This window comes from Penicillium paradoxum, assembly GCF_028828445.1.
Source record: "Penicillium paradoxum strain IBT 22861 chromosome Unknown utg000006l_segment0_segment0, whole genome shotgun sequence".
NCBI classification, from domain to species: domain Eukaryota; kingdom Fungi; phylum Ascomycota; class Eurotiomycetes; order Eurotiales; family Aspergillaceae; genus Penicillium; species Penicillium paradoxum.
The window spans coordinates 1160976-1181974 of record NW_026643184.1 but is presented as its reverse complement, the minus strand read 5'-3'; the positions used below and the strand labels follow the sequence as shown (position 1 = coordinate 1181974).

Genomic DNA, 20999 nt, shown 5'->3' with positions numbered 1-20999 from the left:
GTGACGTAGTTGATGTCATATCACGCGATAAGAACCACCCTTGGGGCCCAAAGTACGTACCCGTGGATACCTACCTCGATGAATAGTGGAAGCGGCGATGTAGTGTATGTCAAAAGATCCATCTTCTAAATCTATGTGTATAAAAAAAAATCAGATCTGCGCTATGGAAGCAGGACCGTAGGGCAGGATGATCATCCCTCCGACTCAATGGCATGTCATCTCGCCCCACCTAATCAAAGCTCTGCAACCACGCACGATCCTCGCCAACTTTCCCTGGTGCCTTGCCGGTGTCAACAACATAGCACCTATAAGCATCGCGCAGCAGACTCTCTCGCGCGACTTCACAATCCACCCGAATATCCTCAATCAGTGCCTCTAGCGAGACATAATCAAACTCGGGGCGAATATAACCCAGAATCAGCAGGTTGAGTTGTGTTTTATAGAAGTCAGGCAGACGGTTAAACTTGGTTTGGCCCTCTTGCCCCGCTGCAGTGGGCGATGGTTCCGTGAGAGCGGGCAAAATGTGGATTTCCTAGATTGAGTGACAACCGCATCAGCCTGATGCCACCAACGCATATTATGCTATTTGATGGTTTCCTTTTTTTTTTGTGACTTGACTTGACTTGGGTTACATACCACTGATCGCACGGTGTTCTTATAGAAAGGGTTATATCCAATACTCAGCACAGCGGGCAATACCACCGCTGTAGATGAGTTACCCTCGGATGTCTCAGGATGGTACGTCTTTGGGTCGAGTGCGACAACGCCATAGTAGACTCCAGTTGTCAGTTCCGGGTGTTTCTCTGATAGGTCATCGGCCGGGATATTGGCGGTGGGGATTCCTAGCTGCAGCCATCCGAGAAAGGGAGTCAGCTGCAAGTCCATCACGTCTGTTGCGCTATGGGGTCACAGCGGTGAGGAGGGGTTATCCCAGTTGAAGCACGCACATCTTTGCTCCCGCGACCAAATCCCTTGATCACTGGTCCTGACAATCGCACGGGGTAAGGAGTTTCCGGGCCTGCATCGGGGCCGGCAACCGGGTCGCGGGGTTTATCGGTGCGCATGGCGGGATTCTATGGTGCGAGGAAAGGGGAAGTAGTCTGAGTCGCAGAACCAGGCCTGTCAATCGGTCTGGTTTTGTTTGGTGGGTAGTGATGGTGTAGTTTAGTAATAATTATGCGTCATGCTGGTGTCGAGTGCGACTAAATACGAGGACCAACCTCGGTGGTGGGGGTTATCGCGATAAGCAGATGTGCCGAGGCGCCTGAGGTATCAGGCATCAAATCTCATACACAATTGAAGTGAAGGTTGAATTAAGCTTATTCTGCACTGGGACTTTTCCAAGGTTCTGAGGTTGAGACTATCAAGACCTCATACACAGCTCCATCTTTCTTTCTTCTACGGCTGTAAAGACAAAGCCAGCTTGAATGAGAAGGTTTTTGCAGATATTTCCCTTGAAACTCATGTTTTACATCTCATCATCGGTGGCCCAGTCTGGATGAAAGATATCAACTACCTGTTTTGGCTCAGCAGCTTATGGAATTCCTATGTTGAATCAAGCTATATCTTCCCATCGAATTCCTGGTACATAGAAAGACCACGACACTTTCAGTCAGCCGAAACATATCCTCAAGCCATTGGCACCATAGCCATCTGTAAGCACATTCACTCGGGCAATAATCTCTAGAACCTCGTTAGAACATAGAAGTTAGTGAATCTTCATGGATGACCCAGGAGCAACTGCTCTACTCGCTTTGGCCGTCCTTGGTTATGATCCCGAAGCTCTGAGCGACTCGGTGCAGTCATGATCACTTTGAAAGACTCGATTTCTTGCCCTACTGCATTGTGGTTGGCAGCATGTATTCCGAAATTGGTCTGTGGGTGACTTCGGGGTCCATAGATAAAGAAAATACCTGGAAGAGCGATGTTCTGTTACACGGTATCTGCAGTCTTCATGGCTAATCGCCCTTGCCTCCATTGCACCACTTTGTCACTGTGATCCTTCCTATATATATCGTCAAAATCAAGATGCCACCAAGCCAGGAGAATATCACATGAAAGTTGCATCGAAACCAAATCACATGATAACACGGTTCAGCCACAACTTGCAGATCGAGTCTATATACAATCTAGATGTTGCGAGTGACGCACTAGGCATCAAGGCATCAATTCTCAAACTAAAATTAGAGGTTGAATTAAGCTTATTTGTTACAAAATTAGAAAGATTCGGGGCTCAACGAGGTCAGAACTGACCCCACTCAATATCATGGCATTATGCTGCAAACAACAACGATTCCGTCCCAGAGATATCATTTTTTTCGTCCCTTTTTGAGCGCCGCATGAAGAACATATAAAGGCAAGAAAGCATATCGACAAGCCCGGAATCGGGACCAGGCATCCGAGAAACATAACGTATATACGGGAAACATCGACCAAAAGGTAGAAAAAAGATCTCCATCGGTCAGTGGTCAGAATAAAATCATAACCGGAGAGAATCATACAATCCCAAATTTAGGAAATATGTACCAGGTAGAACAACAGTAGAAGAAATGAAGACAGGCATGATGTGAAAGCCTTGCCGAGGGTATGTAAGTGTAGTTTGAAACAAAAGCAGTAGACTGCATCACCGAAAAAAAAAACAAATAAATCAAATGCATGGCAAGAACTAAAGCATGGCATATTAGTATGAGCCAACTCCAGCAGGTTGCATGATGAGAAAAACTTACATTCATCACAATGAGCATCGGGATATCGAACACATCGCGTTTGACTGTCCAGCAGTACGCGCAATCAACCTTTCCGTCCTTGAAACCAAGTTGGTTCATGCCAGCCTCGCCGGCAATTCCACCCTTGCGGATATGGTTGTTCCACTTTCCATTATCATCGGACTGTGCAACTTCCATATCCTCCTTGGTCTTGTATTTGAGCAGTTTGCACCGAGTCATGACACTGCCGCGAGAATCTCCGAATGCCAGACGCGCAAAGTCTTCATAGAACTGTACGACGCTGTCATCATCGAGAAGCTCAGCTAGGAAAACTGGCTGTGGACGTCCACTGTTGGAATTCTCGAGCGCCGAGCCGCGTGGTGTGAAACTGCCGCGCGATGTTGTTCCAGACTGCGCGCCTGACCCACCAGTGTTGACGTTGAGGTTTACCTCCTTTCCTAGGAGCACGTCTTTCTTCCAGCCGGTTAGGATGCTAAACTCCTTTCCCACGGCGGCAATCTCGCCGGTGCGTCGACAGACGATGGTCGGGGTACCACAAGCATTGATGAAGTCTTCATACTCCCATAGAGTTCGCTGGAAGCATTTCTCCATGAAAATGAGATCATCGCGATTAAGAGTCTTAGTGGTTGCGATGAAAGATGGTCGAATGGAGGCAAGCGCCTTGGCAATCCGCACGGTCTTTTGAGGCGTGAAGCGGCGTTGAATGAAAGCAGTCAGGTTGTGGAAACCACTTGTGTATGCATACGGCTCCTTCACACTCTCATAAATTGAGGAAGGATTGCGATGGCGCCGTTTAGCTCCTGCCTGCAGATTCGGATGCTTCAGGATCGATGCCGAAGATACCTGGCGTTGTCCATTTGGCACAAGGCTATTGGACTTTTGGGTGGCAGCGACATTGAATGGGCCGTCTTCGAAGGTAGCCGTTGTAATGTGCGGGCTTGTGGCTGAGCCAGGACTAGTGAAGCTTGCCGGTCCACTTTCGATCGCAAAAGCATGTGGCGCGTTCGCTTTCATGTGTTCGGAGAGTATGCCGTTCTGACCATACACACCGCCGACGTTCACATGCTGGCCCGAGGCCGGCCCGGACGGCCACTCATTGAGAAGAGGATCGCCGAACATGAAAGGCTGATTGCCGGGGCTTTCTCCAAAACCAGGAGCTGGTGTAGAGAATTGGGCTGACCCACTGCGCCCGATCGACCCTCGTTGTCCTGCAGAATCAGTTGGAGAATCACCGGCCCCGGTAGCCATGTGACCAAGCATGCCGAATTCCAAAGCACCATATCTGTTCTCGAAGTTCATGCTTGATAGATCGAAATTGAAGAGCGCTGGATCACTGGGATCAAAAAATGGCCCTGCAAAAGGATTCTGAGACTGACTAGTATCCCCAGAGAGAGCAGTACTCGGAGTGGGCTGCTGATTCACGCTAGATGAAAGGCTCGGATTCCGACCGTTGGGCTTCATGCTGAAAGTAGGCGAGACGGGTGATTGTGTAGTAAAGGGACTTTGGCTCATAGAGGAGTCTTGGTATGGGTTGTAAGAGCCAGCCTGCGTCTGAGGCGTAGGGTAAAAGTTGTTACCGTTGGAGCTCGTGGATTGTTGGCTGTGGTGTTGATTATGTTGATTTCGTTGGTTGCTGGAAGTGATCCCGTTTGCACCATTTCTAGACAAGGGCATATTATTGCGGAGCGTGTTGTTGTAAAGATTGTTGTTGGCGCCACTGACAGCTGGCATTAACGCCCCATCCGGAGCATCATGGAGATACTTGGCCTTCTTGCGAACACCATCATGGCACGCATCTTGAAGACCGCGCTTGATGCAACGTTGACATGGTCTTTCGTCGCCTAGAATCGCTATACATTAGTCTGGTATCCTCATAAACACTGGGATCAACATATCATCGTACCGCAAGTCAAATGAGCTCGCTGGCACGCAAAGCAAGCTCGCCGGGCCTTCTTCCGTCGCGGGCGGGAGGGGTCCTTGGCATTAGCCGCTTTGCGATCTGCCTTGCTATCGCCATTAGTCTTGGGTTTGACGTTCATTTGTTCGTGTTCCGTGACATCGGCAGAGTCACGGTCTCCATTAATGTCTGCTGCAGAAACCGCGGAGCCGTTCTTGGCTTCCACGTTCATTTCGGCATGTATCCCGAAAACGGTAGATCTATGGACACGACCACAGGAGTCAGGTAAATTGGTGGTTCAATACCCGTATGCCACTTCGTGCGTCTGCTTGCGTTGAGCTTAAGAAACAGAGTGTGGTGGCGACAATACTAATAATACCATCCACGCCTCGATCTCAGCGGGCGAGCGGAGCACGTGCACGAGATTCTGCCCAGCTTGTGAGACGAGCAAAAGGTAACGATCGCAATTTGATTATGGTCCCTGATAAGTCGTCGAATCCACCCGAATCACTCTTCGAAGCTCAGAAGTATATCCGGGCCTTGGTTCCTATAATCGCGCGTTTGCGACAACAGCCGGTGGGGAATCGGAGCCAAGATCACGACGAGTCGAGTCACGGGTGTAACGGAGGACAATCGACTGAAGTTGCGACGGATGTACGATGATCTGACCCATTGAAGGGTTTCAATGTGGTTTGTAGAGGGAAGGAAATTGGCGCAAAGCTGACAACAGAAAAATGCCGCAACAGGTTCGGGGGGCCGGCTGTTTTGTAGTGAACAGACCAAGGGCTTCGTCCAGCTGCGGGGAAGGCGTCAATTTTCTTCCCCAGGGCGAGAGCTGTACGGAGCACCGATGAGGAGCCGGTCGATGAGCTGGGGCACGGTGAGGAGAAAGGGCTAGAGGCAAATATTCGCGGGGAACAAGGAAGAAGTGGATGACTCTGGCAAGGGCTGGATCGGAGTGTTCCCGTGACTGGTGTCTAAGTATCAACAAGTAGGACTTTTAACACGGCGCAGTCCGATTGTAAAGGACGAAAGTAGACTCGCGTGATTCTATTTTTTTTTTTTTTTACTTTTGTTACATTTTTTACCATTTTTTACCGATTTTTTTACTTGGGGTATTTTAGCGCTTTCGCATTCCTTCGAACCCTGCCTGGATATACTTCGTATCCTATTAAACAGCCACCTTTTACCTAATTAAAACGAGGCGTTTGCTACCCAACGTAATCTGACGTTGGGCGGGATTCGATGGGATTTAATGGGATTCGACGGAATTTAATGGCTTGATGTCAAAAGAGAATCCGAATGAATCTAGAGTGTCTTTTGAGAGCTAGCACAATGAATATATTGCATAAGACTTAGGGTCTAACTCACATGCTGACGTTCAGGTGAACAGCCACTGGAGGATACCTTCCTTTTGGCTTCCGTTTCAATCGCATTACCGGAAGCAACGTGTAATTTTGGCGCGTCTACAGGCGGTGATTGGCTGAAATGCCCTCCAGTACCAAATCTGCTCCAACGCATACCGATCGTAACCCCGCGGCTGGGGCAATTCCGCACGTGCGGCACTATGAGATTGTATACCCGTTGAAGATAGGAACTGCCACAATATAAACGGTTGATACAAGTCATCACTTCAGCCATGCTCTTCTCCCAAGACCCGGGGCCTCTCCCGAAATACCCCGCTCCAGGGTTGTCACAATGGGGAATCACAGTCCCGTCCCGTTTCTTTCCGAGGTTAGCTGAGCGCACTGGGCCGAGGCTACAAGGCTTCCAAGTATATCCCTCAGCTATGATGGTTGATATACACATGAAGTATTGGCATGCCTGATGGCATCTGAGCCATGGTCGATTGGGGATGATTGCCTGTGACTGCAAACCCCAAAACCATATGATACTCGTAGTCTTGACTCTTCACAACTGGCCTGGTTGACGGAGGGTGCCGCCGGAGAATTAAAGCCTGGGCCAGACCTATCCCCTGTCTATTTCTAGAGTGAGTGGAAGAACACTTTATTCTAGCGGTCAAGCACGCTAGCAGTATCAAATCCTTCGTGGCGTGCTTGGTTATCAACAATGGCTAGATCTCATATGCATTTACAAATGGGATGACATTATCCAAGACACGAAGCATAGATCCTTGCTAGTCATGCGTAATATTGATTATGGTCTTCTGCATTAGCTTCTCAACCGCAGACGGTAGTGGACAACAGCTGGAGGCGTTAGGTCTTGATCGATGGTGGCGGGCCAGATGCTGATCCGGACGTTAACATCCCCAGCTAAACGTCTCAATCCTATAGGTCCCTAACAGATGACCAAAGGATGCCGTGCCAATATGAGAGCGGTTGATAAAGTGTTGAGATGCAGTGGCACCAGGGATGAACCTGTAGCTGCCCTCATGAGGGACCCGGGCTGCAATCAACCTTGGAACCTGCGTGGGATTACTCCGTACATGATGGGGTATTATGTGTGCATGGTATAATTGGTCACATCTCTGACTTGGCGAACCGACTCTTACTTCGGATCCAACTTCCGTATCGGTAGAATATGTACCTATTACGGATGTCAGTACGGAGACAAGGTTCAGAGCACATGGGAGATTTGATAGGGATCTTTGATGTCATAACCACATGCGATTGCCATATGAAACTTTCATGTTTGAGGCGCATTTACTCGGGATTCAAGATGCAGGGGGGAAATAAATGGTTGGGCCATAGCGTAAAGGGAAATCAGGAATGTTAAACCAGCACTTACGGGAAAGGAATCATGACAAGGGTTAGAAACGCCAAGAGTGAAGTCGCCCAGTGATATCCAAGTCTGTTATACACTGCATATCCGTTAGTTATAATCATTATATCTGGGATACATGCTAGCAAAACAAAGCTATCAAGCATTGAGCAAGCGGTACAGATAGGCCTGTTCGAGATGCAATGCATCAGCCCGCTTTTGGAATTATGCGCTGCATGCACAGCATAGGATTTCAAATCATGTTATGACAAAAATCCAGTGTACACAAACTTACTTTGGATACCGAAGAGAGGGAATATTCCTCCAAAAGATGATCGAGTGAAGCTGTTTGCTGCTAGGGCGCTGGCTGCAAAAGTTGGATATGCATCAACTAGAAATGTGAAGATGCCTGAGAAGACGAGGATCATTCTAACAGTAACACAACACATTAGCATCACGCAGTGTAAAAAAGCTATAACCTAGTTATGGATTCAAGGACCAACGGATGGTTATCCAGTCAGGTGAGATTTGAAGATTGATCTTACCCAGCACCAAAAAGACCACTGCCAATGATAGGCACAATCCAATGAACATTGGGGTAGATTGTCCACGAAAACATGAAAAGACCTATAGTGACCAGAGGTCCTCCCAGAATTGCTATGGTCGTTGTACTTAGCCAACTTCCTTTTTTGAGGGAGATTTCAGTTGGAAAACTCACCTTGAGGCAATCGCCACTCCGGTTGGAAGTCGTCAACGTTGTTTGCCGCTTTCCTGTAGTTTCGCTCCAACCGATCGTAGTTTCGGCGCCAAATTGGATCTGACAGAATGGCTATGACCATCCCGACAAATATGCCGAGAAAGCATAGGCCGCGCTGCCAAAGTGACAACCCATAGACCTCAGAGAACACTAGCTGGAAGGCACCAAAGAAGAGATACAGAATACCCAAAAGAATGGCCGAGAAAATGCAAAGGCACAGACACATTGGCTCCAATATCAAGAGTAGCACAGGGCGGTACATGGATCGCAGAACCGTTTTGGTCACTGAGCGGTTTAGCCTTTCGATGGGAGCTATCCATCGGTCGTCTCCAGTTTCCTCTCGCAACTTCTGCGCCTTGTGCCTCAAAAGCCTAGACCGGTTGTCAGCATTTCCTTTCCGGTGGCTCTGGGAACAGGAGATACATACACTGGATGATATGTCTCCGGAACGAATAATATCATCGACACAAGCAGCACGCCCGTCCAGATGAGAAGCACATAGAATGACCAGCGCCTGGAATAAATTTTAGCTCCAATCCGCGCTAAAGCGTGACTTGAAACTTACCATGAGGTAAAGGCATTAATGAATCCACCAACCCTAATAATCATTAGTTTCGAGATGAGGAGATAGTGCAGTGAAGAACCTACAGTGGCCCAACTTCGGGACCCACGAATGGGCTCGCGGTGTAGAGCATCATAGGAAGGGCAAGCTCATGGCGATCGAATAGATCCCCAACAGTACCCCCGGCAACACTCAAAAATGCACTGCCTACTACTCCATTGATGAACCTGGAGACAAGCATTGTCTCGGTGTTCTTGGCCACCGCGCATGGGACAAGCCATACGAGAAACAGTGAGAAAGAAATGATGTAAATATTCCGCCGGCCATAGAACTAAGCCACATCAGATTAGCAACTGAATCATCAGAAAACAAGGTACTCTGTCAAACCTCAGATAAAGGGCTCAACACGAGCGGGCCAATTCCTAAAGCCAACAAAAAGGCATTAACACATAGTCCAGCTTGCGACAGATTAGAAGATCGGCACGAACCAAGACCCCAGATAAAGAACGATAACCCAAGGGTCGCAACTATTCGCGAACATCCAAATTCACTCATCAGTTGAGTATATGTCGTTGTATATATCGACGAGGTACAGGTTCTACATGTACAACATTGTAGATTAGCTTCTGTGTGGGAATGCAGAAAACCAACACTCAACCGAAGTATACTCACACGCAAAGCGAGCCCATCGAGATGATACAGACAATAAGCCAACGTCGCGCTGTGTGCATATTGCGCGGGTTATTGGGATCGTTTTCCTCCCAGCCCACAGTATACGCTGCGTCGTCATGCGCCACCGCGGCCTCGTCGACCCTATGGCCCCCAATGCTGACGCCGTCATTCAGCGACCAGCTGCGCTCCAAGGATTTTGACGTCGCTGCTCTGGACGCATTGGAACGTTTTTTTTGGAGCGGCGCATCTCGTTCATCGGCAATAGGAGAATTTATCGGCGCAAAGGTCCTAACCTCGGATTTGGTATGGTTCAATCCCTCGTCGCTCACACTGGGTGTTTCAGAGTCCATGGTGCTTGGGTTTCCCTCGGTGTTTGGGAAAGGGACGACCACACTCGACTGCGACGATATGCCCAATGAGTAAACTGTCAAAAGTTCAGGCTCAAGATTTCATCTGCGGTACTTTTGTGTTAGCGACGAAGTCATTCTAAATAGAAAACAAGAACACTTTACTGGGGAACGGGTATGTGTCACTATCTTCATATGGAAAAGAAATTGTTAGCGCCAAAGATCACGCTGAGAAAGCCGAGCTGATCAATCAAAATGACGATCTCGTTAAAGCGCAGGCTTGACTTCCGTTAGCTTCGTTTTTTCGGGCGAAAGCCGATAACATCCCCGTCCAAGGTAAATACATGAAGTCTATAAAACGAATCCCAATTGACTTCTTAGATTAGAACTTTGAGCTTCGGGATCCGATTCCTGTGCATATTTATATTTCTACTTGAGTTAAGATTGGGATTGCAATGGATGTTTCTATACAGCCGCCCCCGTTTGGGCTTACTGAGTACTTATAATGAAACAACCTTCTACGGTCAACTTGAGTGCATCTAAACACCCATGGGCACATGTGCTATCTCACTCACAAGAAACCTCCCAAAAATCATCAATCCTCCATAGATCCCATGTCGCCTTCGACCAACATTTCATCCATTCCGGAAATTCGTCATATTGATCCACAGTCGGCCACGCTTCGAGGATCTTCACAAAGCGCCTTGATTCCTCCTCGGCTTTTTGCTCAACAGCCTCCAGCTATGAACCGATCGGCGTCTGCAGGCACTCTTCATCGATGAGTATGCACAATCGGTCTTGATTGAAGAGATCACGCGCGCCTTTTGCGTCGACCCAGGCCTCGAAATGAGCGTGGATTAAATCAGTAGATCAGAACGAGACGGGATAACATCTGTGGACAAGACTATTTGACTACATACAGATGTGTACATGTATGTATGTCGCTATATGGACCTTATGCAGTCTAGGCGTCAGGTACACAATTAGGACGCTAGACCCTCTGTGGAGTGCTTCCTCAACTGTCTTCTGTCAATGTGGGTTTGCCCAGCCCTAATTTTAATCACAGAGACAATTTCTCTCGATGCTAGCTCCAAAAAGAGATCCTCTGTCTAGGCTATTTCCGCAGACTCCTACTAATAAATCGACATGCATCAGTGCGACCAGAGGCAGACCTTAGTCAACTGCCAAAAACCTGACTATGAATACTCTTCTTGACCTATTTGTAGACCATGAACTATATCAATCGCCTGTAGATCACCACATCACCATTACCCAGTAGATATTTGAAATCCCCACAGACTCCAACGCTGTCCCAAATCCCATGAATTCCAGCTACAAGACATTCCTCCTCTCATCCGTTTTAGTCGCATCCGAATACTAACGAGGGAACTCTTGATCCTGCAATGCTCCTACAACCGGTTGAACCCACTTCGCACGATGTTTGACCCAAAACTCTCTCTCAGGAGCTGCCTGCTCCACCCCTTCTCCCTCATCTACCGTGCCCGCCAGTAAGATAATCAGGCCGTAGAATGTTTGCTCGGTGGCTTTCTTGTAAATTGTCGATCCACAGTTCCCACAGAAAAACACCGTGATGTCCATACCGCACTCATGACGCCTAGTGCATTCTCGAAGGGACCCGGAAAGCAGCGAGAACTTTTCTTCGGGGAAAGCAAAGTTGGTGGTATAAGTCGAGCCGGTGATCTTACGACAGCTCAGACAGTGGCAGATGACCTAGTCAGCGGGTGAGAGCTGAACACGATTGTATAACTAATAACAGATTCATGTCACCTTCTGCATCGGCCCTTTGGAGAACTCGTAGTTGACTTCGCCGCAGAAGCAGGATCCGGTGGGCATTTTGGCTTGTTAGAGGGCCAAGTTCTTGATAGCTGTCAATTATGTCTTGGGTTGTGATGGGGAGGTGAAGGAGTAATAAGGTGCGAAGAGCCCATACCCATCCATGGATGGGCTTCAATTTCGTATTCCACGTCACCACGTTCGGGCTTCTTTGCCGGACCAAACATCGAATAGAGCCTGAGTGGCGTTCAATGCACTTTAGTAAAGAATGGCTGCAGCTGAATACTTAAAGGAATCTAGAGAATGTCTTGAAGTAGCCAGTGGATATGCAGAGGTGGCCATGGCGTGGGCGGAAAGTGTCGCTATGTGAATCGCAAAAGTATACTAATACCAACGCTTTCTCGTAAGGTTCTCGCATGAGATCATCTAGTCTGAAAAGGCCCGGTCTATGAGTTACATGGAACATGTGACATATCAGACATGTCCCTCATAGCCTGAGATGATTCGTGGGCAAGCACGTCTCCGGTGGTTTGATATCGTCAAACAGACAAACCTCAACACATTTCGCTCTGGCGCAATCTCAAGACACTTGGAAAAGTTCAAGACGACCTCATGTGATCACTCAGACATGCAACACTGCAGGTGTTCATATCCTTTGGGGGCATATCGGCTTAAAGATGACGAATGGCGAATCAGTGAACTATGAGTGGACAAGCAGCCTCAGGTCTCAACTCATTGGTCAGATGAATAGTCGATGTTCTGTAGCAGGTCATTGACCACTGTTGCCTGTTGACTCTCAAGGTTTTTTATCCTAAGAGTCCCCGTATCATCTCTGATGTCGATCAGCCTGAGAGTCGGTTCAGTACGTGCGAGACACAATGTACCATACACAAAAGATTTGTCATGGGAGATGGTTTGAGATAGAGATATGTTCAATTAAGCTAAGCTAACACTACCAAAACAATTCATCAATATCGCTCGAAAGGGACAAAATGTCCAAACAAAATCCCCCAGTAGCAAAGTCCTGTTTCTCCAATCCCTAAACACCTGATAGTCATTCAATGCTATCCCCGAAGTAAACACCGGATCTCAAATCGAGATAATCCATCGAACCATCCCAAGATTGAGCTGTACAAGAAGAGAAAGATACGCCGGCAGATCCCATAATTTTTTCTAGTCGAGAGGAATTCCTCTACAGAGCCTGACTGAGCTGGCCCATGGCACCAGCAGCGTTCTCCTCGGCCCAAGAGCCCCAGAGTCCTTGCTTGCCACGAATCGTAAGAGGACCACCAATAGACTTAGCGCCCTGGTCAACCTGGACGGCATCTTTCGTGGCCAGCACCAAAACTTCAAAGAACATCTTGGTGGCATCGGCCTTGCTGGACCGCTGCTCGGGAAGAAGATCCTGGAACAAAACACTCTTCTTCTGCTGGGTGGCTGAGTCACCTAGCTTCTCGCGGAGGATGTGCACGGCGTGCTTGGTACCCATAGAGACAGGCTCGGTATCCACATGGTGAACAATGGTGTCATCGAGCTCATCCATGGGCTGTTGCATGCCATCATCGTCACTCAGCTGCAAAACATGCTCGCCATCATCGGCGGGGAACTCGATATCAGAGCGCTGGTTCATAGTCGTATCAAGAGCAATACCCTCGTCAAGCGGAACGATGGCTTCTTCATCGCCAAGTTCCAGGGCAGGAAGATCGGCAGCAGCCACATCCATGTCAGAAATTCCACTGTCGCGCTTGCGCTTCAGCTCACCGGCCTTCTTAACAGAGTCGAAAGAAAGCATGCCGCGCAGCTCGGGTGCCCATCCGCGTCCACGGTCCTCGCCGAACACACTAGACACAAAGTCGCCATTCTGCTGTCTGGTCATGAGAGTGAGCAGGACGGGATCACGGGGCAAGAACGAGGCGGGTTTCAAAATCGAGGAGCGATCATTCTGCTGGTCCTTGATCTTGGAGCTGGAAATTGCGACTTCTTTGTCGAGTCCCATGAGCTTTTGACGTTTGGTGCGCTGGCCCTGCTGGGCACTAACGGCATCCGGGGTTGCAGATACATCTCGGTTGAATTCTTCTTCGAGCTGGTTCATCTGATCGGAGCCAGCATCAGACAGTGGGCTTTCGGAGTCACGTTCGAATCGGTTGTCGGCAGCGCGGGGGGTCTCGCCACCACCAAAATCGTCATCGTTACCCAGGTCCATGGGAGCATCAGGAAGCAGATCATTCAGGTTATTGTGACCATCTTCAGCAAGGTCCATCTCGTCGAGCGGGGCGTCATCTCCAAAGTCCAAGCCTAGATCGTCGTCGTCGTTCAATTTTCCAGCATCACTGAAAAGATCTTCCTCCACGGGACGGGGCGCAGGAGCGTCTCGACCCATTTCCATAGCGGAGTCATTTCCAAGTCCACGGGGCAGTTCATCGTCGCTGAAGTCAAGGTCAACAAGAGAGGGGTCTTCGAGGCGTGCAGGTTCCTGAGAAACGGAGCGACGGAAGCTGCTGTCAGGAAGAAGCTGACTGCCAAAATCCAGGCCACCAGGACGTTTTGCAGCGGGCTCTAGGTCGAGAGTTTGAGGGAAAAGTAGAGAGGTATCAAGGTTGGTGAAGAGATCAGATTCAGTAAGCACATCCGGAAGGGTAATTCCTCCCGGTGCGACAACAGTAGAGGTCAAGTCATTGTTGTTTGTGAGACGGAAAGCCTGGTATATGATTAGATTAAGCTCGGTATTTACCACATCAAGGGAATACCTACCATTTTGATTTTCATCAAAGCTTCATTACAGTCATCAAGGAGGTAACGAGCCTTACGGCTGTAGATGCGAACCACACCTAGCAGCAATTGACCACTCAATCGTAAAGCCATGGGGGCTTGGCCTTGGTCAACAATGGCATTGACACTGCTCTCGATATCCGATTGCAGAATGTGCGACTTTGAAAGCTTGCGTTCGATATTAGCCGACAACCAAACGCGAGCCAATGGCCCGGTCTTCGATAGGAGAGTCTCGGAATAGAACATGGTGTCTTTATCGCAGCGGGATGCTATACAAAGTCCTTCGATGAATTCAATAAATTAAAGGACCCGCCCGACGCGGGGGTGAGGAGTAAAAAGGCGACGCGCTGAGTTCGGGAAAACAATGACTCGGGCTGACTCGCACTCGGTAATTGTGTGAAAAGGAGATAAAGATATGACCAAAAGGATAAGATAATTATCACTTTGTCGCGCGAGTTCAAGACATCGAATACGATGGTGTTGGAGAGGGGGTGTGCACGCGAGGGATACCTTGGAGTTGGCTGAGAAACCAAGAGGAACGGAAGATGCGCGTCGGTGGGAAGATCAGGCGCCAGTCGTCGCCTGGGCGGGATTTTTGCTGATGTAATTGAGGGGGCTGGGAATGCAGTCACGTGCCGTGTACACAAAGGAGAGGCCTCCAGTGCAACAAGGATGATGACAATGGATTTTTTTTTGCATCGAAGAACTACTTCTATAGGTTTTATCGCTAGTTCAAAGCAATAATCAAAAAATCTGCCCTGAAATCCCACAAATAGAACGTATTGAAATATCACGATGGCTCGATCTCATTCGTTTCTACTCCGTATACATACATCAGAAGTACCCTACTGTGCACGTGATATGTCACGCTAGTCTTGATGCGCTGTCCGGATAAACCCTTTACCCGGTATACTAAGCCGCAACGGGCAAAGCATCATCATGGGATTTGGCCTGTTCAAAGTGACCTCGATGTTGTGAACAGTATTTTTTTTTTGCGCCTTGGGTTATAACAGAAGGTCTGATTGAGTTTTGGGTATCAAATAATCTGTCAGTTCCCTGTTTGTCGTCAACCGACTTGCGCCGACTCCACAAATCCAACTGTTGGTCTAGCCCCCGTGTGAAGCTGCTGCCAGATCGCATCTAACGCGTCTTGTCGCAACACAGTCAATTCTTATCGAGACGGGATGAAAACCACTTCTCGACATATTTAGCATCTGGTCTTAACGTCTCTATTCCCTCTTCCAAAGCATGAGCCATGTCAACTTCAGCAACACCTTCATTACCTTTGCATAATGCATCAAACGCCGACTCGTTGCGGCCGCCCTCCACAACACCTATAAGTGGACGGCCGAATGCGCCATCGTCGGTGAGTATATTCGATTCATGCACTCTGTGTACTGGTTACCCCTCCGCTTCTTCGCGCTCTTATACAAGGAGGATTCTAACGCATAATCTTGTTCTCTTCCAGACATCCACCTCAACATATTCGTTGCTCGAGCCTCATGAAACTGCCGAGCGACTACGAACCTCCCTTTTACACGGATTGACACCCGCCGAGGCGGAAGTGCGCTTAGCAAGAGATGGGCCGAATGAGCTTCCCCACGAAGAGCCCGAACCTCTATGGCTGCGTTTTCTCAAACAGTTCAAGGAATCGCTTATTCTACTCCTCCTCGGCTCTGCTGCAATATCATTTGTGATGGGCAACTACGACGATGCCATCAGCATTACTCTTGCGGTGACGATTGTTGTGACGGTGGGCTTTGTCCAGGAGTACCGGTCGGAGAAATCTTTGGAAGCGTTGAGCCGTCTTGTACCTCATTACGCCCATTTGATACGTGATCTTCCGATGGCTGCTGAGAATGGCGGCACGCCCCCATTGGATTCTGGAATTGAAATGAACGAAATTCGGAGCAAAAGTCCAGGCTCGGCTTCTGCCGCAGTCAAGGCTTCTTCAACCGTCCCCGCGAACGAACTCGTACCTGGAGACCTTGTTCTCTTCACGACAGGCGACCGCATTCCTGCCGATATTCGCATCACTGCTGCGACGCACCTCAGCATCGACGAATCGAACTTAACCGGAGAGAATGAGCCTGTAGCAAAATATGCGGAAGCTCTGCGCAGCACACCTAGCGGAACCCTCGCAGCGTCAAAAGGAATAGAACCACCTCGATCCCCATTCTATGATGCGCCGGCTACCGGTGCTGTTGGTGCTGATATTCGGTTGAACGAGCAGCACAACATTGCGTTCATGGGTACACTAGTTCGTTCAGGATATGGTCAGGGCATCGTTATCTCGACCGGTGCCAAGACAGAGTTCGGCGCTATATCCATCTCACTTCAAGAAATCGAAAGCCCCCGAACACCTTTGCAGCTATCTATGGATCGTTTGGGCCAGGAGCTGAGTTACATCTCTTTCGGTGTCATCGGATTGATTGTAGTTATCGGTCTTATTCAAGGTCGCAAAATTCTCGAAATGTTCACAATTGGAGTTTCGCTGGCCGTCGCAGCAATTCCAGAAGGATTGCCCATCATTGTGACCGTCACACTGGCTCTGGGAGTCTTGCGTATGGCTAAGAGAGGGGCGATCATGCGAAGACTCCCTAGCGTGGAAACTCTTGGGTCTGTCAATGTCGTGTGCTCTGACAAAACTGGCACTCTCACGTTGAACCACATGACTGTTACCAAAATGTGGCATTTCGATTGCCCAGAACCATTCGAGGTGCAAAAAGATACGATCTCCGTGCTGCCTCCTAACCCCGCGGCGCAGACGATTCTTCGCGTCGGTAACATTGCCAACAACTCTCGTCTGTCGCGAATGCATGCAAACTCTCCAGCCAGCGCATCTTCTGCAGCAGTACTTTCCTCGACTATAAATAGTGATTCAGCTGCTGCCAAGAGTCGGTGGGTGGGTCAACCCACCGATGTGGCCATTTTGGATCTTCTAGACGCTCTAGGAGAAGATGATGTGCGCGATCGTATCAGCGATCGCGTTCATGAGACTCCGTTTAGCTCTGAGCGGAAATGGATGGGTGTTGTTATCGGCAGTTCCGGTTCATTTGGAAGTTCCCATGCCTATATCAAAGGTGCTCTCGAACAGGTCCTCGCACGCTCAGACACCTATCTCACCAAGGATGGCCGGGAGGTCATTCTAGATGAGCCGCGCCGCAAAATCATTCGGGAAGCAGCAGAAAAAATGGCAGCGGAGGGTCTGAGAGTCCTCGGTTTCGCCAGTGGGCCCATTCGCGACACGTCTAGAGGTAGCAGAGGCTTCGGTGGCCGGTCCCCAAAGCTCGCTCAGGGTGATGGTGACGAGCGCTATAACGGCTTGGTCTTTGCTGGGCTGGTGGGAATGAACGACCCGCCGCGTAAAGATGTGCACAAAGCTATTCGACGATTGATGGCTGGTGGAGTCAGAATGATCATGATCACTGGTGACGCCGAGACAACAGCTGTGGCTATTGCAAAGAAGCTCGGTATGCCAGTCAACGACTCCCCGAGTGCACGCTCAGTCATCCGAGGTGATGAGCTCGACCACATGACTGCCGGCGAGCTTTCACAGGCCATCTCAACAGTATCGATCTTTGCCCGCACGAGCCCAGACCACAAGATGAAGATCGTGAAAGCTCTTCAATCCCGTGGTGATGTGGTTGCCATGACTGGTGATGGTGTTAACGATGCACCTGCCCTGAAAAAAGCCGACATTGGTATTTCAATGGGCAAGCTTGGCACCGATGTTGCGAAGGAGGCTGCGGACATGATTTTGACGGACGACGATTTCTCGACTATTCTACGAGCAATTGAACAGGGCAAGGGCATCTTCTATAACATCCAGAACTTCATCACGTTCCAGTTGAGTACTAGTGTGGCTGCACTCAGTCTTGTACTGCTGAGCACTACTCTTGGCTTCAAGAATCCGCTGAATGCTATGCAAATCTTGTGGATTAGTGAGTTACCCTATATGTGTTGTCGCTATTCTTGAACTATCCTAACAGTCCTTCCAGATATTCTCATGGATGGCCCGCCCGCCCAGTCTCTAGGCGTCGAACCCGTCGACCCCAGCATTATGAACCGCCCGCCACGACCTAAAACAGCTCGTGTTTTGACCAAACCTCTGATCCAGAGAGTGCTCACTTCAGCCATGATCATCATGATTGGCACATTGTCCATTTATATTCACGAAATGGGCGATATCACGGACGGCAGCCCTCTCGAAAAACGTTCCCGCGTCGTCACGGCCCACGACACCACCATGACCTTCACATGTTTCGTGCTTTTCGACATGTTCAATGCGTTAACCTGCCGCAGTGAGAGCAAATCCGTCCTGCGCGGTGAAATGTCTCTGTTTGGAAACAAAATGTTCAACTACGCCGTTCTCGGCTCCTTGGCCGGTCAGGCCTGCGTGATCTATCTGCCATTCCTACAGCGTATTTTCCAGACGGAAGCTCTTGGTTTCGGGTCCTTATTCAAGCTGGTCTGCATCGCCAGTTCAGTGTTCTGGGCGGATGAAGGCCGCAAGTATCTGAACGCGGTTCGTCGTCGGCGTGGAGTAGGCTCAGGCTATAGTGTCAATGTCTGATCGGCCGATGCAGGGATTGCACGGCTCGGATAGCCTGTTACGATTTTAGAGGTTTCCATGATACAGACATGTGTAGTTTATCATTTTTGGATTGAATTCCCCATATACATAATAGAAATGTCGGTTGTCCGAATGTATGTTGTGCTTTCCTATAATTGATGTTCGAAGATCTTAGTTTCTTTCCTGATGAATCCGATATATACAACGAGGGTCCCCGATTTCTATGGTGTGGTTGATAATATCAACGCTAAGACGAAGAGTTGGCATCCGCGGTGTTCCTCCGGGCCTTGACAATCAAGCTCGTCCAAGCGGCTTCCTGGTCGAATATATACCAGATAGCCACCCGTTAGATCTTTCTAACTATACGGAGCAAAGGACCTGCAACCTCCAGCTCTTGATCGAGATTCACGAAGCTGGAATAGTCCATCTTGATATTTACCCCCGGAACATGCTGGTCCAAGGTGCATCCGGTCGGGTGCTATTAATCGATTATGAAATTGCCCAGCTCTTTGATCCTGGGAGATGGAGGCAGCTCCAGTGGTTTGTCGATGAAAGGGAATTGATGAATTATTTCGTGGAAGCTCTGGTAGGTTCGCCAGTTCCAGTTTGGTGCCGAGGTCACAGCTGATATTTGATCTAGGGCACTGATCATAAGCTGGGCAGGTATAAGGAAACGCGCAACCTGTATCTTGATTGATTTTTAGGCAAGGCAAATTCGAACGTCGGGGTTTTCTGTGTGATTTCGTCTACTCCATCAAATTTGGTTCCCTTTAATGGTCTGCGGGTAGAAAATATATACTCGGACACTCAAAATATGTATTGGGCTACCAGTACTATGAACTGCAATTTATACACCCGAGACCTGAAAATGGGCTAGATCCATAGCTGTGGCTAGGCATATTTTATTCTCCTATCTTATTTTTGAGGATTCCATGAAACAACATTGGATAGCCTTCAACTTCCACCGGATAGCGTAATTCAACTACTTGATATCAACCTTCTGTCTTGCTTACCTTGTATTTTCCTGTTCCAATAGAGAAACATCTTTGACATGGCAGCTAATCAAAAAGACAACCCCCTTCCGAATTGAGAAATATCTTTCGCAACAAAAAGCAGCCTCTTCAGTGATCAAACTGAGAAAGCCGCAAAAAATGATGACCGACGCAGGGATCGAACCTGCAATCTCTTGATTCGTAGTCAAGCGCCTTGCCATTGGGCCAGCCGGCCTTGATGGAAGAAGTAGCCAGAATGTGTATTATAAGCGAGGGCGGAGTGGGATCCTCTTGCGCGGGTTCATTTCCACTCCCCACGGAGGGTACCTCGTTGAGTCTTGGCGTCATCGACGGTGATGAGTGATCTCAATTGATTATCTGACACATAGGATGACTATAACGATAACCATTTAGATTGCCTGGTGGCTCGGGTAGAATGCGCTTCGGTTGGTAGATTTGCATTGCATATTTGCACACATGGTACGATCTACTATGTTGTACATACCTAATTAGGACTGGACAGAACGTGGAAATATAACGTGCAGATACCAGGGATAAAGCTTGGCTCTCGGCATCGATCATCGATGCACGGTGTTATTGGCCTTGGAATGGCGCTATGTGGAAGGGCAGTACCCTCCGTACCGGAGTATCCATCGATGAAATGCAGCGAAGCTTTCTAAACTTAGCGGGGCTATTAATACGATGCTGAAAGCGTAGAATGGTTCTCGGCCCAAGACCCAGTGCCGTGGAAACGGACGCTAGTGGTAGAAATGCCACTACGGAGGACCGCAGAAGAACCTTCAATTATTCAGATAAGGCGGATGAGTTTTGATTCTCGTCCTTTTTTTCTTTCTTTGCCTATGGATGAAGTCAAGAGAAATAGTTAGCTATATCTTTTATTTTATTTTATTTATTTGCATAGTAATAGCTACATTGATTAAGCCTATATACGGAGTGAATAGGCTCCAACTCCGGCATCGGTGCCTTCGACCACAACCCCGAATACGGCATGCATTCTCCGTGCATATACGGACTACGGAGTACGGAGTACATGAACCCTGCCCGACCCGGGATCGGGAGAATACGGAAAGGAGGAGGCGAAACGGGACGACCTTATCTGTCGCCAATCGTTGGCTCGCACCCACATCGCGGCGCTAACACAGAAGCGGAAAGGCTTGGCCTGCGG

General features: G+C 48.8%; 6 protein-coding genes across 6 annotated transcripts; 1 reads left to right on the top strand and 5 right to left on the bottom strand.

Annotated features, from left to right (window-relative positions):
• Window positions 1-229: 229 nt before the first annotated feature.
• fmn1 (riboflavin kinase) lies at window positions 230-1064 on the bottom strand (the record flags this gene model as incomplete). Its single annotated transcript, XM_057177951.1, has 3 exons — window positions 230-532; window positions 637-846; window positions 948-1064. 3 exons carry the CDS (start codon window positions 1062-1064, stop codon window positions 230-232), a joined length of 630 nt encoding a protein of 209 aa, XP_057029695.1.
• A 1583-nt stretch (window positions 1065-2647) lies between these two features.
• N7457_006907 (Zn(II)2Cys6 transcription factor domain-containing protein) lies at window positions 2648-4855 on the bottom strand (the record flags this gene model as incomplete). The annotated part of the gene is made up of 3 exons (XM_057177950.1): window positions 2648-2665; window positions 2727-4567; window positions 4630-4855. The coding sequence occupies 3 exons, from the start codon at window positions 4853-4855 to the stop codon at window positions 2648-2650; spliced, it is 2085 nt and encodes a 694-aa protein (XP_057029694.1).
• A 2248-nt stretch (window positions 4856-7103) lies between these two features.
• Window positions 7104-9685, bottom strand: N7457_006906 (MFS transporter; the record flags this gene model as incomplete). Its single annotated transcript, XM_057177949.1, has 11 exons — window positions 7104-7170; window positions 7372-7444; window positions 7640-7773; window positions 7890-8001; window positions 8063-8472; window positions 8529-8615; window positions 8667-8699; window positions 8750-8994; window positions 9051-9085; window positions 9152-9261; window positions 9336-9685. The coding sequence occupies 11 exons, from the start codon at window positions 9683-9685 to the stop codon at window positions 7104-7106; spliced, it is 1656 nt and encodes a 551-aa protein (XP_057029693.1).
• A 1374-nt stretch (window positions 9686-11059) lies between these two features.
• Window positions 11060-11536, bottom strand: N7457_006905 (GFA family protein; the record flags this gene model as incomplete). Its single annotated transcript, XM_057177948.1, has 2 exons — window positions 11060-11413; window positions 11471-11536. 2 exons carry the CDS (start codon window positions 11534-11536, stop codon window positions 11060-11062), a joined length of 420 nt encoding a protein of 139 aa, XP_057029692.1.
• A 1132-nt stretch (window positions 11537-12668) lies between these two features.
• On the bottom strand, window positions 12669-14491 carry N7457_006904 (kleisin alpha; the record flags this gene model as incomplete). Its single annotated transcript, XM_057177947.1, has 2 exons — window positions 12669-14174; window positions 14228-14491. 2 exons carry the CDS (start codon window positions 14489-14491, stop codon window positions 12669-12671), a joined length of 1770 nt encoding a protein of 589 aa, XP_057029691.1.
• A 1009-nt stretch (window positions 14492-15500) lies between these two features.
• Window positions 15501-18821, top strand: pmr1 (Ca(2+)/Mn(2+)-transporting P-type ATPase PMR1; the record flags this gene model as incomplete). Its single annotated transcript, XM_057177946.1, has 3 exons — window positions 15501-15611; window positions 15714-18189; window positions 18238-18821. The coding sequence occupies 3 exons, from the start codon at window positions 15501-15503 to the stop codon at window positions 18819-18821; spliced, it is 3171 nt and encodes a 1056-aa protein (XP_057029690.1).
• Between the last annotated feature and the right edge of the window lie 2178 nt (window positions 18822-20999).